This window comes from Anabrus simplex, chromosome 7 (genome assembly GCF_040414725.1).
Source record: "Anabrus simplex isolate iqAnaSimp1 chromosome 7, ASM4041472v1, whole genome shotgun sequence".
NCBI classification, from domain to species: Eukaryota; Metazoa; Arthropoda; class Insecta; order Orthoptera; family Tettigoniidae; genus Anabrus; species Anabrus simplex.
The window spans coordinates 323,316,709-323,333,892 of NC_090271.1; the positions used below are offsets into that span (position 1 = coordinate 323,316,709).

General features: G+C 37.7%; 1 protein-coding gene across 1 annotated transcript in view; it reads left to right on the forward strand.

Moving 5' to 3' along the window:
• Positions 1 to 8,297, forward strand: part of LOC136877617 (ubiquitin-protein ligase E3C) — a 135,679-nt gene extending 127,382 nt beyond the window's left edge. The window contains exon 16 of the mRNA XM_067151792.2: positions 4,825 to 8,297. Coding sequence (XP_067007893.2) covers positions 4,825 to 4,992 — 168 coding nt within the window. The 3' untranslated portion in view covers positions 4,993 to 8,297. The remainder of the gene's footprint in view (positions 1 to 4,824) is intronic.
• Positions 8,298 to 17,184: the final 8,887 nt, after the last annotated feature.

Consider the following 17,184-nt stretch of genomic DNA (forward strand, 5'->3'; position numbering starts at 1 on the left):
TAAGTCCGCGGCCGCTTCCTTCTGCCTTTTCTATCACATTGTCGCCATAAGACCTATGTGTGTTGGTGCGGCGTAAAGCAAAGTAGCAAAAAATAATAATATGATTGATGATTTATCATACATGTTTCAGGAACAAAATTCATTCCCTTCATCAGTGATGTCAAATCAGGGAATAAAAAACAATATAACACTGTCTTTTGTTTTTCTAACAATTTAAAGAAGTATTGCATCCTAATTCACCATATCAGTGAAAAAAAAAACTAGTGAAATATTATGAAAAATTATCATTACATAAAATTTAACATTTTGATGGATTGAATGAGAATACCTACATAAATTTAAGATCTTCAAGTTTTCTTCTTTTTCTTCCTTAAATGATCAAACGCTAGTTTATACAGTGGGTTCTCTTCTGTACTTCTTTCATTTAAACTTGATTCAGTCATTCTTTTGAGCAATATAATTTTTTTAACTTTCTAAAACATTCATGAATTTTCCCTTTTTTTTTTTTTTTGGCAGAATGTATTAACTCTCTGTCATTAGAAATGTCAGTAAATGTATGATTCTTTCCAACCATATGCTCTCCCATTGCCGAATATATTTTATGTTTGACTGCATTAACATGTTCTTTGTACCTTATAGCCAAACTTCTTCCAGACTCTCCTATACTTACGCATACAAAACTCATAATAATACTAATAAGATAATTTTCCATTCAGATAAAATAGAGAATAAATGTATATTTAATAAGTCAGAAATTTACAAATTAACATGCCAAACATATAGGCAACGATCATATGACAGTCTGAAAGAAGTTTGGCTATAAGGTACAAAGAAGATGTTAATGCAGTCAGACATAAAAGATATTCGGCAATGGGAGAGCATATGGTTGAAAAGAATCATAAATTTATAGACATTTCTAATGACATGGAATTTATACATTCGGCCAAAAAGGTAAAATCAATGCATGTTTTAGAAAGTTTAGAAATGTATATTGCTGAAAAGAATGACTTTGAATCAAGTTTAAATGAAAGAAGTACAGAAGAGAACCCATTGTATAAACTAGCGTTTGATCATTTAAGGAAGAAAAAAGAACAGCTTGAAGGTCTTAAATTTATTTAGGTACTCTCATAAGTTAATCAAAATATTAAACTTCATGAAATGATAATTTTTAATAATATTTCACTAGTTTGTTTATCCATTGATATGGTGAATTAGGATATAATACTTCTTTAAATTGTAAGAAAAACAAAAGATAGTGTTATATTGTTTTCAATTCCTTGATTAACATCACTGATGAAGGGAATGAATATTCTTCCTGAAACATGTATGATAAAATAAATAATTTTCATACATTAAAAGTGTATTGAAAAGGTGGACCTAACAAACTATTTTAAATCGTTTCTTTAAATAGATTTAGACAAGTCAATACAGGACCAATAAATGACCTATTATGGTTAAGTTTATCACAGAATGTCAGTATCCATTTTCCAGTTGATTGCCTCATCGTGTGTAGTCTCCACCCGCAGCTCCGAATGGGGGGGGGGGGCTATTTTCCCTCCAGAATATTTTACCCGGGAGAAAGTCATCATCAGTACATCGTTCATACAGAGAAACTTGCAGGTCCCTGGGAATCAGTTACAGCTGTAGACTGCTGTTGCTTTCAGCAGTGTACCAGTATCAACATAGCCAAGCCATGTTAAATATTATCACAAGGCTATTATCAGTCAATCATCCAGACTGCTGCGCTTGCAACTTCCGAAAGACTGCTTTTGGTGAACCATTCGTTAGTCTGGTCTCTCGACAGATATGGTTGCACATAAAGCTCAGCTATCTGCTTCACTGGGACGCACAAGCCACCCCATTGCAGCAAGGTCACATGGTTTACAGGGAGGATATTTCAGATATGCAATTATATTTTTGTTTGCCTTTGCCAGGCACTAGGAAGGGCTGCTGTCTTGCATCTATCATGGAGAAATTGCGGGTATCAACAGGGTTTGTATCTAGATGGGAGATGAATTATATTTTGATCATAATAAAAATAAAGTTTGACAAAATATGATATTCAAGAAATATACAATATCATTTGTTTTCTCTCTTTTTTTGTAGTGAATGATCATCTTAAATCATCCAATTACAGGTGTACCGTAAAACTTGCATATACAGTAGAGTCTCGTAAATCAAGACTTTGTTAAATCCAAACGTTATTTGAATTTTTCTTTTCGCAAATTTAAAAGGTGTTTTCTACAGCAATTCATTCCCTCCTTATTCTCGCCGTGTCATCGTACTGTGTCTCCCCTCTACTGACAATACGCGTGTGTTCGTTGTCAGCCTGAAACAAAAGTTTTTGAGAAAGAAGAGTCTTCTTTTTTATTGCTGGACAACACAGGGTCATGTTCAGATGAACAGGAACTAGTATGTGATGGAATTCGTGTGTTATTTTTGCTCCCTAACATAGTAAGTTTGATACAACCTATGGATCAGGGCATTTTGGAATGTCCAAAAAGAAAAACGCATTGGCACCGCCTGCTATATTGACTCCTGGGGGCAACAGAATGTGAGGAAAATATCACAAATTTCCTCAAACAGATAACCATGAGGAACGTAGTGTATTGGTCAGCACAATCATGAGACGAAGTGAAGCCAGAGACAGAAGAAGATTTTAGGAAGTGCTGTGGCTGCTGAAAGAATGAGGAAATCCTGCAAGGAAAGATACATGGAAAGAGAGGTGTTGGCAGGAGACAAATCTCCTGGCTAAAAAATCTCAGAGACTGGACTCTCAAGACATCGGCAGAGTTACTCCAAGCAGTTTACAACAGAGAAGACACAGCCAAGATGGTTGCCGACATCCGGAATGGATTGGGACTAGAAGAAGAAGTGTCTGCTGACAGCAACTCCGATGACAGCAACGATGATGACATACCAAACTTGTCAGAATAATCTCACAGATACCCGGATGTAAGGATGCTAGTGAAATTGAAGTTATGGAATGGATAAAGAGTGATGAACAGTATGAACTTACAAACACATCAATCATTGAAATGTTGAATGAACCAACAGAAGAGGAAGAAGTATTAGTAGAGGTGGCGCCAAATATGTCTTGTAGCAAGGGTCTCACTGCGTTGGAGGCGGCCTTACGCTATGTAGAATAGCAACCAGAGGCAACTCCCACCGACACCCTGCTTGCAAGTGATGGCGTGACATTGCTGCACAGAAATGATGCAACATTCAGAAACGGTAGTCAGTTAAGGACTTGTTTTAAAAAAAAAAACCTTAAGCCGTTGCCGTTCTGTATTTAAAGGCGGATGCCCGGCCGTAATTACTGTTCTTTTCTGACAGAGTCCTTTAAATCCCAATAGGCTCAGCAGCATAAATACCACCCTTTAAAAGAAAATAACTAGAAGTCAAACAGATAAAGATATAAATGTAATTTCTTTTGCATTTCATTCCTAAATGATTATTGCATATAAATGTGAACTCACCCTAATTTTGAATATCCACATTTTGCTCCTGATGGTATTCCAAAAAGCACCCCGTCCTGCACAGTGGTAGATCACACTGCTTACATTTGAATGTTGTTTGTTTGCCTCTCCCAGAAGCTGCCCTGTTTTTCATTTGAAAATACAAAACACACACTTCGGCATGACCAGGTATCTTCATAAGAGAATGAAATAATTTAGGGGATGTACAGCCGATGGGTAAACTACTTTTCCTGCATGTACATTTGCAAGACATCCCCATCAGCTGTTGCACTAAGTTGCACCGGAAGTTCAGCTGTCTGTTTCCTTGAGCTGTGAGAGCTGGTCTGTTACACATATAATAAAGAATGAAACTGTTGACAACGCACACATTGATCACAAAATGAAAAATAAATTTTTAGCATTTTTTTTAGACAGTTGCCCAACTTTGTAGTATTCTCTTTTCTGATCACTTATGTCCACGCCACCCATATGTTTTGTGTAATTTATGACAGCACGAGGACATGCACTTTCTATTTCTTCATTGCCTTTACCAGTTTTTTGTTTCACTGTACCATCATTCACAGAATCCGAATTTGTTTTGACAGCATAAGAACCTTTTGACACAACTCCGTGATTAGACGACATGGTGTGAACTTGAACAAGAATAATCTATAACTAAAGACAATGTTTATAAAGTAGGTCTGCTTGGGAAATATACACTGGAAATGCCATTAGCAAGGTCCTGAGAGCTTGCTGAGTCAAGGGAATACAGTATAGTTTCACAAGAACCTTTAATATTTTTCTCTCAACACACTTCTAATGAACGTGAGTGTGACGAGCGCTGTGGTGCGTTCAGCACGGCAGGTGATGATAATTTTCATGTGCTCTGGAGCGTTAGGGTCGGCAAAGAGTTAACCCATGCATAACATTGTAAAAAATGACGGTATAGGACCTTAACTTCAGTCGTTGCCGATTTTTTTCATGTTTCACGAATTTCCCTGTGTTTCTCCATGTAGTCCGAGTTATTCAGTATCTGAGGTACCTTCTACCCCAGTTACCTCTGATTATCAAGACTCCTGCATTGTCTTCTTCGACTTTTTGATGTTTGAAGGAAAGATGGAATCTAGATCTAATGTTGTAATTAATAGTTTTGTTATAATGTTTATCTGTTAATTAATGTTTAATTCTGGCTTAACAAAACATTTGACTGTTTGGGTCTCTCTGTTTCTTATTACAGTTGTTGATCATTTTGCTCAGTGTAAAACTGATACATACTGTATCCGAGCATGTGAGAACTTAATAAATATGAAATGACATTCCCAGTCCCCTTCCTATACGTTTTCATAATTTTTATCTTATCTTTTAGGAACTCGATCCTCCATTTTGCATCCAGCATGCTGGTACAATAAACCGCCTCCCCACAGCTAGTACGTGCATGAATCTTCTTAAACTGCCAGAATTTCCTGATGAAGTCACGCTCAGAGATAAGCTGTTGTATGCCATACAGGCAGGTGCAGGTTTTGAACTTAGCTAGATTGCAATGCCAAGGACTCTTCTTTTACGGAGTAGATGTGGTTCAAGTTGCCATGATGATTGTTTATATATATATCATAGACAGTGAAAAAATAAAATTATTTAAATAAAACACAATGTTTTTTCTGACTGTGTAACAGATGTGCCCCTTCGTTCAGTGTGATGTGTATAAATTCAGTTTTGTGGATGTATGAATAATTTTGTATGTAATGATAAATACAGGTCTTCTTAATTGAGAGTCTGGTTAAGGAAGACTAAAGGATTGCAAAAATGAGTGTGATATATTGTAATTACACTTTATCTTAATTATACTATACTTGTACATATCTCTGAGGTTTCAGGAATGAGATCTATAAGATTGCCTCTCTTTAATGGAAGTGTATATGACCTTTAAAGTACTGAATTTCAGTTTGTCTTCATATATGTTGTAGGGTTTCTTTTGAAGTTATATTATTATACTGCATTTGAGAGAATTCAAAGAAGCTGAATTCATTTTTGTTCATGCATGTGAAAGTATATCAGTTGGTGTTAGTAGTTTTTGCTGTTCTTGTGCTTGAGTGATAACTTCTGAGGAATATTTCTCATGCCTAACAGTTGGAGTAGGGGTAGCTAGTCTTTTCTGTTTCTTTCAAGCAATAGCTAGAAAGTGACCTTGAAAAGTTTACTGGTTCATAGATTAAGCAATAAATCCAGGTTAGATTCCCGTCACTTGTTGCACTCTGTTTAGCATGAGGGTTCAAAGAATTTGCATGGGTAAAAACTTAATCAGGAGTTGTTCATCTCAGTTACATATGGAAACCAAACTACAGGAATATCTTAATTACTACAAAAGTCCATGACAGGTTTGATAACCAAATTTAACTTTTGCTTTGGAGGGATTGGTACTCTAAAAACGATTAATTAAATCTACGGATTGTTGGGAGCAAGTTATATGCTTCTGTGGAAAAGAAGTCATTTCTCAACAACAACAAAAAAAAAAAAACAAAAAAAAACCGAAGATAAAATGTTTTGTTTACTCTGAGCTTTTATCTAATTGGACATCTTGCAGAGAAATAAGTTTTATGTAATATTATTTGAAGTGTTGTGTGCCAGAAATATCAGTGTTTGTGGTCTTCTGTTTATCTACAAACTAGAGAGATGAAAAATAGACCATATTACTGGTATATATTCAGGCAGTCGGGGAGCTGTCGAGAAGGTCAGAGATCCAGCTGAATGTTCAAACTTCTGTAGAGAAGAATAGAATATCACCTGGTGCACAAACATTCCTCTCTTCTAAAACTGAGCATCACTAGGAGCAAATTCACATTTTAATTTTCAAAGTAGGTTATTGTATGTATTATACGGAATGAGTATTGAAATATACTGACACATTTTGTTATATTTCATATTTTCTTTTATTTCGTATCTGAACTTGCAGATTTGCTTTAATCAAAGGGAACATTCTGTGGGTGATTAAGTGTACAGTCTGCATGACACAAACGTAGTGCTTGCTGCCTGCAGCACACAGCATTCCATAGAGGATCACAATTCAAGCTTTTTTCAGCCGGTTGGTACAGGTCTCTAGTAGGAACAATAACGGGTCAAATATCTAATAATTCATTTTACTTTAACTATGCCTTGCCGAGTTTTGTTTAATTTTGTCAGAATGATAATTCCTTAGCTCTTAATACATTGACGACGGGCCCCGAATGGAGTCTGTTACCCCATGTAGACTGGATAGTTCAAGCCTCCAGGAAAGAAATTACACTGCTGCACTCAAACTACTGTATCAATCTCAAACTTGGAGCAGTACAAACTAGGTTGCTCAGTAGTCTGTACATTGTGATACCTTTCAAACCAGTACAGTTTGTGGCTCCATTTAATAGTCTTTCTTAGCACTGTGTAGTATGAATGCCCTGTTAGTGCCTTTCGTGTACTTACTGAATTCAAGTATACAAGGATTTCTCTTTACAGCACTTCCCTGTTTAGTGTTAGCCGTTAATCAAGAGAAATATCTAATTCACTGTCACTCGGTACCTATTATAACCGATCTGTACATAATTAATCACAATTATCGGTAGCCGTTGGCAACTGAATACGCCACGCCATGTTGACATCCACACTGGAGTTCCAGGGAATAGCTCTACATATTGATGTATCCACAATGATGCACACAAAATGCTGTCAACTTGTGTACATGGATTTATTTACAATTATTTACAAATTGAATGCACACAACCTTAATCACTGTATCACAAACAAAACACTTCACTCCAAGAACATCAACAAAGCTGCCATTTTAACAACTGCCTATCACTTCAACATGTAGACTGCAACCACTGCATGTCAACTACCAACTTTACTAGGCCAATTCACATACTTCAAACACTCATTAGCATGATGCACATCTGGTCAGAACAACTCCTGTTAACCCATGACTCTTACTAAACAATAACTCATCTCTACCACCAAGACCACCTCTTTATATACACTATGTGATCAAAAGTATCTGGACACCTGGCTGAACATGACGTACAAGTCGTGGCGCCCTCCATCGGTAATGCTGGAAATCGTATGGTGTTGGGCCACCCTTAGTCTTGATGACAGCTTTCACTCTCGTAAGAATACGTTCAGTCAGGTGCTGGAAGGTTGCTTGAGGAATGGCAGCCCATTCCTCTCCGAGCGCTGCACTGAGGAGAGGTAGCGATGTCTGTCGGTGAGGCCTGGTACGAAGTCGGCGTTCCAAAACATTCCAAAGGTGTTCTATAGGATTCAGGTCGGGACTCTGTGCAGGCCAGTCCATTACAAGGATGTTATTGTCATGTAACCACTCCCCCACAGGCCGTACATTATGAACAGGTGCTAGATCGTCTTAAAAGATGCAATCGCCATATCCAAAGTGCTCTTCAACAGTGGGAAGCACTAAACATTAATGTAGGCCTGTGCTATGATAGTGCCACGCAAAACAACAAGGGGTGAAAGCCCCCTCCATGAAAAGCACGACCACACCATAACACCACCGCCTCTGAATTTTACTGTTGGCACTACACACGCTGGCAGATGACTTTCACCGGGCATTCGTCATACCCACACCCTGCCATCGGATCGCCACATTGTGTACCGTGATTCATCACTCCACACAACGTTTTTCCACTGTTCAATCATCCAATGTTTATGCTCCTTACACCAAGCGCGGCGTCGTTTTGCATTGACCTGCGTGATGTGTGGCTTATGGGCAGCCGCTCGACCATGAAATCCAAGTTTTCTCACCTCCCGCCGAACTGTCATAGTACTTAGAGTGGATCCTGATGCAGTTTGGAATTCCTGTGTGATGGTCTGGATAGATGTCTGCCTATTACACTTGACGACCCTCTTCAACTGTTGGCGGTCTCTGCCAGTCAACAGACGAGGTCGGCCTGTACGCTTTCATACTGTACATGTCCCTTCATGTTTCCACTTCACTGTCACATCAGAAACAGTGGACCTAGGGATGATTAGGAGTGTGGAAATCTTGTGTACAGACTTCTGACACAAGTGACACCCAACCACCTGACCACGTTCGAAGTCCGTGAGTTCCACGGAGTGCCCCACTCTGCTCTCTTACGATGTCGAATGACTACTGAGGTCACTACTATGGAGTACCTGGCAGTAGGTAGCAGCAAAATGCACCTAAGATGAAAAACGTATGTTTTTGGGGGTGTCCAGATACTTTTGATCACATACTTTTGTGCTTTGGCCAGGCTTCTAGAAAGATACATTTTCTCGTAAATTCCAGAGTGTTTAGGGCCCAGATATAATGTATAGAATATTCTACCGAGTTCGCATCTACCCAGTACCATTCTGGATGTTACAGTGTGTTTCACAATTCTGTAGTGGATCACAAATCATTAATACAGGTAATAATAAATTATATACAGGTTCTTACATTAACTAAATTCATATAAATACCTATATACAACAAATGTTTCATGACATAACCTCACAAATAATGCGATCGTAAAGTAATAATGATACTGATAAGTGGATGTACATCACAAGGCATAATAATCGTAAAAAATAATAATGTGAGCTCGATACTTGCATTATTTACCCATGGGTGAGAAAATATTTTTTTCAAGTTATATCAGTTTATCATATTTGCATCAATATCCAACATTATTTTGTTAAATACATGAAGGTTTAAAGAAATAAAGATGCAGTGATAATTTGTATTCCATGACTACCCCGTTTGGAACTCCTAATTAGTGTTGGCTACTGAATGCATGATTTGAAGCAGTGTATCGATTCATTAAAGTGTCCGAGTGAATTGATTCACAGGAACGGTGAGCTCACGGCACACGATTCAGCTTACTCCCAGCGGACAGTGCTGAGTGGCGCACTCACTGGACGTTGACGGGGAGCCGAGCTTCCGTTGCAGCGAGACATTGAATCATGGCACATCGAAAGAATCGTGAACGAGCGCGGCTCAGTGAGACACATGATACACACAGCTCCTTATCGGCTCACTGGACACGCGGAGAGCCGAGCTTCCGCTGCAGCAAGACATACAGTGAGCCATGGCACACGGAAAGAATCGTGAACGAGCCGGCTCAGTGAGACACAAGATACGCACGGCTCCTTATCGGCTCACTGCAGCGAGACATACAGTGAGCCATGCTACACTGAAAGAATCGTATGCTATAATGGACTCTCGAGCTCAGCTCATTTGAAAATAATACCCATTTTCATTCACTGTCCTCTTCTTACAGGGAGGTTTAAATAATAGATGGATTTATTTGCAGTGTTAAAAGGTAGTCACAACATAATTCTGAAGTAGCTAGTCTATTAGTTATACTATTTATTAGTTTAATGAATCTTAGTATTATAACTTAGTTGACATTTGACAATTAAACTCGACTATAGCCTGCCCTATGACTATGAGTCATGCTCATGGCCACTCAAAAGTACCTGTTTTCGTCGCCATAAGACCTATCTGTGTCGGTGCGACGTAAAGCCCCTAGCAAAAAAAAAACAAGTACCTGTTTTATATTGGGGAGAACGGCTCAGTATTTTCTCAGTTCATATGTTACATCGTTGCACAAGACTTCAATCATATGTGGACAGATGCAATAACAGTATGTTGAATCAGAAAACCAGCGGGCTACTGGACATCTCGGGTAGCCAGCTGATAGAAACATATTTTCAAAAATGACTGAGCGAGTTGTCGTGTGGTTAATATCGCGTGGCTATGCGCTTGCATTCGGGGATGGTGGGTTCGAATCCCACCGTCGGCAGCCGTTAAGATGGTTTTCCATAGTTTCCCCATTTTCACACCAGGAAATGCTGGGACTGTACATTAATTCAGGCCATGGCTGCTACCTTCCTAATCCTAACCTTTCCCACCCTGCGTCGCCGGAAACCTTCGATGTATTAGAGTACCTAGCATTTTTTCTAAGAAAGGAGTTCATAGTATGAAGACCAGATGGCAGCTGCGAGCACTGAATGCTGTTGCTGCTGTCTTACCAGCACATACTACACAGATGCAGTAGGAGCGGTGACCAATGAGCCGTGAATCGGATCACTGTATCGATTCATAACGTGAACGGAATCAAATGAATCGATTCAGTAAAATGAATCGAATGTCCCATCACTACTCCTAATCTCGCCCACATTTTCATCAATAATCAAAGAAATACAAGGTGCATAAAAGCGAGAATTCTCGTAGCCCATCGCCTACTGTCAGCTGTCACCCATCGTCAGCTGAGAAACTACAAGAATTCTCAGGGCTTATCATCCATGTGGCAATCAGACAATGAATCTGCATATAATTGTTGAAATAGTTAGTCTTCACATATGGCACTGCCATGGGCGCACCATCTTGTACAATGATTCTCGGCGCGTAAGAACACCCATGTATATATGAAGTTTCCATGGCTACAAAGACCCTACAATTAAAAAAATACGTTGGCACTAAAATCTACGATCCCTCTACTCCATGATATGATTGAAAGTAGTTAAAATTATAGCCAACAGATGCCCGTGTGTAAAAACGAAGATATCCGGGGCCAGTTGTCAATGTGTTAACCCTGACAGAAAATTTGTGCAAGGTATCTGAAGATGTATATTTGCTGTATTTTCATATAGAAGAAAAGAATAAAAATAATGTGAAAACTTTAAAACATTTTTATAACAAGGGAAATAAATGGGCTGTTACATTCATCTTCTCTACCCTATGATACTCATTAAAGCATGTGGGTTTTTTTTTTAATGAAAAGTTATGCTCCTGTGGTTCAGATTGCACATAAAATTTGGGAGTCTGAAGCTACGATCAAATTATCAATAGTCGTGTCAAACTTTAAGCTTGGTTTCTTTTCTATACTCTGTGAAGCAATACTTGAAGTGTGCAAGCTTCTAAAGGTGTTGCTTATGCAGCATGGTTCCTTTTCCTTGTCTAAATTGTCTTAATACAAAAGTTGTTTTTTTAACTTTCAACACCAAAGTAAGGCCTCAAATCGAAACTCCTAACGTTTCAGCCTAAATCTGGCATTGCCTTGGCTTATGCTTGATTATTTTGTTTTCTCCAACTTTCCTTGGTCATTGCTACTCATTCATTAACATAAAATACAGTGAAGATAATTGTAGTCCGCAATGAAGTAAAGATTTCATAAACTAAGAAAGTAATAATTCTGTCTTTATGAAATCGAGTGAGAGAATGAGATAAGGTTTTGTATGGCCCATGATCAAATTCTTGTCAGAATACTGCAAGAGTTTTTTTTTGCTTTACGTCGCACCGACACAGATAGGTCTTATGACGACGATGGGACAGGAAAGGCTTAGGAATGGGAAGGCAGCGGGTGTGGCCTTAATTAAGGTACAGCCCCGGCATTTGCCTGGTGTGAAAACGGGAAACCACAGAAAACCATCTTCAGGGCTGCCGAGAGTGGGATTCGAACCCACTATCTCCTGATGCGAGCTCACAGCTGTGCGCGCCTAACCGCACGGCCAACTCGCCTGGTAAGAGTTCAACTCGGGTTTCTGATCCAATTCTGACTTCATAAAAATATATATATAATTACAGTGAAACCTCTCCTTACAGAGACTCCTCGAATATGGAGAGACTTTTATGTCCCAACTGAAACAATGTAGTAGGACAGATTGGAAAGTAATGCACTAATTTTTTATACATATATTTTTATAAAAATTTTAATGAGATGAAAAAGCAAATACCTACTTTTCAACTTATGAACTCTCTCGAGACCTGTATACCAGTACATTGCTCAGAATTTAAAAAGAATGGTATTTCTGTATTGGTCGTGCCCACAGTAACAAGGAAATGCATTTTTAATTTTCATATATGAGATATAATATGCAAATGCTTAATATTGAAATGTCAGCCTACATTTATTATGACTAAAAATCTCACTATATTTTGAAAGAATAGTTCTGCTATTTAGAAACAAATGAATCCCACTCTTTAGCTGAATGGTCAGCTTAGTGACCTCAGTTCAGAGTGTACCGGCTTTGATTCTCGGCTGGGTCGAGGACTTTAAGAGGGTATGGTTAATTCCACTGATTGGGGGTTTGGGTGTTTGTGTTCATCTCACTACACTTCTCTTCTCATGGACTTCATTTTAGAACTATTTTAAAATGTTGTTTGGCTTGAAGAGGAACACAGTGCGAATGAGGCACTACAATCGATGCTGTAAGTAATTGTAATCATGCTGAATGAAATGGAAGTTTAGGAAAAGGCCTAAAATTTAATTCTCATTGCATCTTCAAACATACTATTAAAAGGTAAATAATGAAGTAAATTAATACATTAAAATTAAATGTTTAATGTATTTATTTTTTATACATTTTTACCATATTGTCTATGATAACAGAGATATTCATGAATTTCTATTTTTGTTGCCATGTCCATATCAGTGCCAAGCCATGAGAAAATGGGTGAACAGAATTTAATGAAAATTGTTCTGTGAAGTTGGGGAAGAAAGCGCTACAGTCTAGGCTATAAAAAAAAACTTTATTCTCACTTGATGAAATGTTAGTTACTATGCAATGTAATAAAATCAAGATAGTGCAAGTCAGGACTTTATGGTGGATGATTTACCTCCCAGCTATGAATTCTCAATTTGTACACAAACTGGAACCCTAATGTGAGGGTGAGCATTCTGGATCATGGAAATTTGACAAAAAATGTAGGCTATTAGACTAGACAAAAGAGTGACTGAATAGGTGGCTAAATTTGTAGGAAATAGAACACAGAGAATTAGATTAGGTGAAGAATTATCTGATCCTGTAAAGATTGAGAAGGGGTGAGGGTTGAAGGATCTCCACAATGCAGTATTATTGGACCTTATTTTTCCTTATATAATATGTATAAATAATGATTAATAATAATAATTAATGTTGATAAATGGGGTGAAAAGTTAGGTTGTTTCTCCATTTTATTGTGTTGAAGGGATATCTCTCCATATGGTTATGAGGGTATGTAGGGGTAGTAATATGGATGTGAAGGAGAGGGCAAATAAGTCACTGGTATGACCCCAATTAGAGTATGGGACCCTTACCAAAATTGCTTGATTTGAAAGAACCAAAGGAAAGCAACACAATTTGTTCTGGGTGATTTCCGACAAAAGAGTAGTGTCATGAAAATATGCAACTTTGGATTGGGAAGAGTGAGAGAAACGTAATAATAACAATGAAAAATCACTGGTAAAGATCTATGTATGCCTTGCCAATACTACTAAAAAGCTGTAAAATCTGTATGAATTAAAATGTCGTAGATGTTTTTGAGAATCTCGGTCATTCTCTTCATCAGCAACTGAACCTTGCACCAAATAATTTGCAGACTTTATTCATAACCTACTGAGAGTATACCCTAAATAAATTATAACTAAAACACAAGAATAATTGGCATCTAAATAAAAAAACTCCCGTGCTGTAGGGGTTGCATGCCTGCCTCTTACCTGGAGACCCCAGGTTTGATTCCCGGCCAGGTCAGGGATTTTTACGTAGACCTGAGGTCCACTCAGCCTACGTGATTAGAATTGAGGAGCTATCTGATGGTGAGATAGCGTCCCTGGTCTAGAAAGCCACGAATAACGGCCGAGAGGATTCATCGTGCTGACCACATGACACCTCGTAATCGGCAGGGCTTTTGGGCTGAGCAGCGGTCGCTTGGTAGGCCAAGGGCTGTAGTGCCATGGGGTTTGGTTTTTAAACAAAAAATATTAAAATTACATAAAATAAGCATCTGTTCTTCTTACAGTATTCTGATAATGTCTCTAAAAACAAAGTGTGAATCGACAGATTAAAATTTTTTGCATTGCAGCTCCTTCTGTTCGTCTGTTGAGAATGGCTCAAAAATGGCTAACAATTTCTAATCGGCTGTGGTTGAGCTTTCTGTTACAAGATGTGGCTGCTTGTTTACTGCACATATCAAATCATAAATACACAAAGCCGACCTTGACTCGTAAATAAATAATTTACCAAGGGAGATGTTTGATAAATTCTCAACTTCTTTCAAATCGTTTAAGATAAGGCTGGGTAAACGACTGATAGGGAATCTGGCACATGGGTGACAGCCTTAAATGCAGATCAGTGGTGGATGACCTTGAATTTTCTTGCATCGCTCTGGCCTGCTTTGTTTCTGGTATAAAGTAGAACGCCAGCCATGTAGAATATGTATTTATGAGCACATCTGTGCTGTTGCTAATTAATTATCAGATTCAAGGAAGTACAGTTGTCTAATTTTATTTTTTAACTAGCTGTAGTACCCGTCGTTGGCGGGCAATTGTATAGAATGTGCAAAGTTACCTAACTCCCCAGCTACTTTCTGCCAATATTCAAGCATGCTGTTTTACTCGGGATGCAGCAGTAATCCCATCTATCGGAGATGAGTGGCAGCAGAAGAGACAAATCACATCATAACAATGGTCAATATAATGTTATTGTAGATCAGTTTTATGAGCTTTCAAGATTGTAGGCCTTCACATTTAGTTTTCTTCCAGCTCCGGCATGTTAAACCATCTAATGTAAAGGCAGCCCTTGCTTCTTTCACGACTCCCTCTTGTTTTATTCTTCAAGTGTCCGCTCCTTTCTAATTTTTCTAATTTTTTATAATCTTTACATTTTTACTTGTTATTGCAGATTGTAGACCACCCGGTTTTACACCCTAAGACAATCGTGACTAAAAGCATTGCCAGTTAACATTATTAAACAATATTTCAATGTTAACAATGCTTGGTGATGAAATGGACCAAGCAACAGAAGTCTAAATTCATTATTCTATTATCACAGTCGGTACAGAAATGATTAGAACTTGTATTCTCAACACCTTTTGTTGCGGTATGTAAAATTTTTGTATAGGATCAATAACATAGGTATTTAAAAAAAAAAAAAATTAGGTGCCTTCCCTTAAACTACCATTTCATGTAGTGTGAATAAAAATTATTTATAACCTAGACTGTAGCACCTTATTTTCAGACTTTACGTACTGATTTTCATTAAATTCTGTTTACCCATTTTCTCGTGATTTGGCGCTGATATGGACTTAGCAATAAAAATCAAAATTCACAAATATCTCTGTTATCACAGCTGGTACGGTAAACATATATAAACCGAGCTCGATAGCTGCAGTCGCTTAAGTGCGGCCAGTATCCAGTATTCGGGAGATAGTAGGTTCGAACCCCACTGTCGGCAGCCCTGAAAATGGTTTTCCGTGGTTTCCCATTTTCACACCAGGCAAATGCTGGGGCTGTACCTTAATTAAGGCCATGGCCGCTTCCTTCCCACTCCTAGCCCTTTCCTGTCCCATCGTCGCCGTAAGACCTATCTGTGTCGGTGCGACGTAAAAAAAAACAACTAGCAAAAAAAAAAAAACATATGTAAGACATAAATTATTGGAAATGTAATTCTATATAACTATAGTTATGTTATATTTATCGATAGGACCATTACTAACATAAATATTTGAGAATTACAGTAAATTTTAGGCCTTCCCCTAAACTATTATTTCACTCAGATTGTAGTGCATCATTCCCCGACTTTACATACCGATTTTCATTAAATTCTCTTCAGCCATTTTCTCATGATGCCCGTACATACATACAGACAGAAATGACGGAAAATTTAAAAAATGCATTTCCTTGTTAATATAGATGTGACTGATACAGAAATGCCATTCTTTTTAAATTCTGCAGACAATACTCTTATTTTATATATATAGATGGATTTTTTTCTCACATTACTGTAATTGATTGTTCTTGGCAGGAATGGGAAATAATATCAGTACCAGAAAGGTTATGACTGTAGCACCTGTATTTTCCTGGTGGGAAAATGCTAAACAACAGAAAACAATAAATTAATTAAATTACCTTATTAATTTCTATTTTTATAAATTTATTTATTTATTGTATAAAATGAATAAAAGAACCTTGGGCACCCAGAGAGGAGTCAATGTACACTCAGCCAGACCTCAGCAGACAAACTTCTCATGCACACTGACTGAAAAGACTGGCAGTAATATTTCTCCACAACTTTGTCTCTGAAAGTTTTATTTCAGTTTATAAAGCAAACATTGGCTATCGACAACATTTTCTTTAGCACAAATAAAAAATATCCTCTCACTATTTTTTTTTAACAGGATACACACTAAGCATCACCATTACCTGCAACAATAAGGAATACTGACTCTTTTATTCAGGACAATTCCTTCAATATTTCATAAAATTCCCTACAAAACCATGTATTCTAATTTTGTTTAGTTAAATTTGAAAACTGACAGATTTGGCAACAGCGTGCATAATTCTCCCATTGATCACAAAATCTCATTGTGCGTTCATGATGTGAAAAAACAACAATAGTTACCACTCACTTCATCAGGGCAGCACTGATTGAACCATTTCTCTCTGAAACATATGATTCAAACTTAACTGCCAGCTTTGGACATCCAGAGTCAAATCGTTTTTCAATTAATTAACCAGCAATACTCTTACTGTAATCAGCACAGATGTTTCAGCATCTCATCAAGCCTTTTCTGTCTGTAACCAACACCGGATTCAAACTTACTCTTTGCCAGTTTTAGACATCCAGAATCAAATAGTTATTCACAAAACTAAAAATTGAAGTCTTGCAATACTTTTCAATCTGCCCTCATAGAAATAATTGTAAAATCAACTCTTTCATAAACATGGACAGCTGATTGAAAGTCCTAAGGCTTCCTTTATATCTT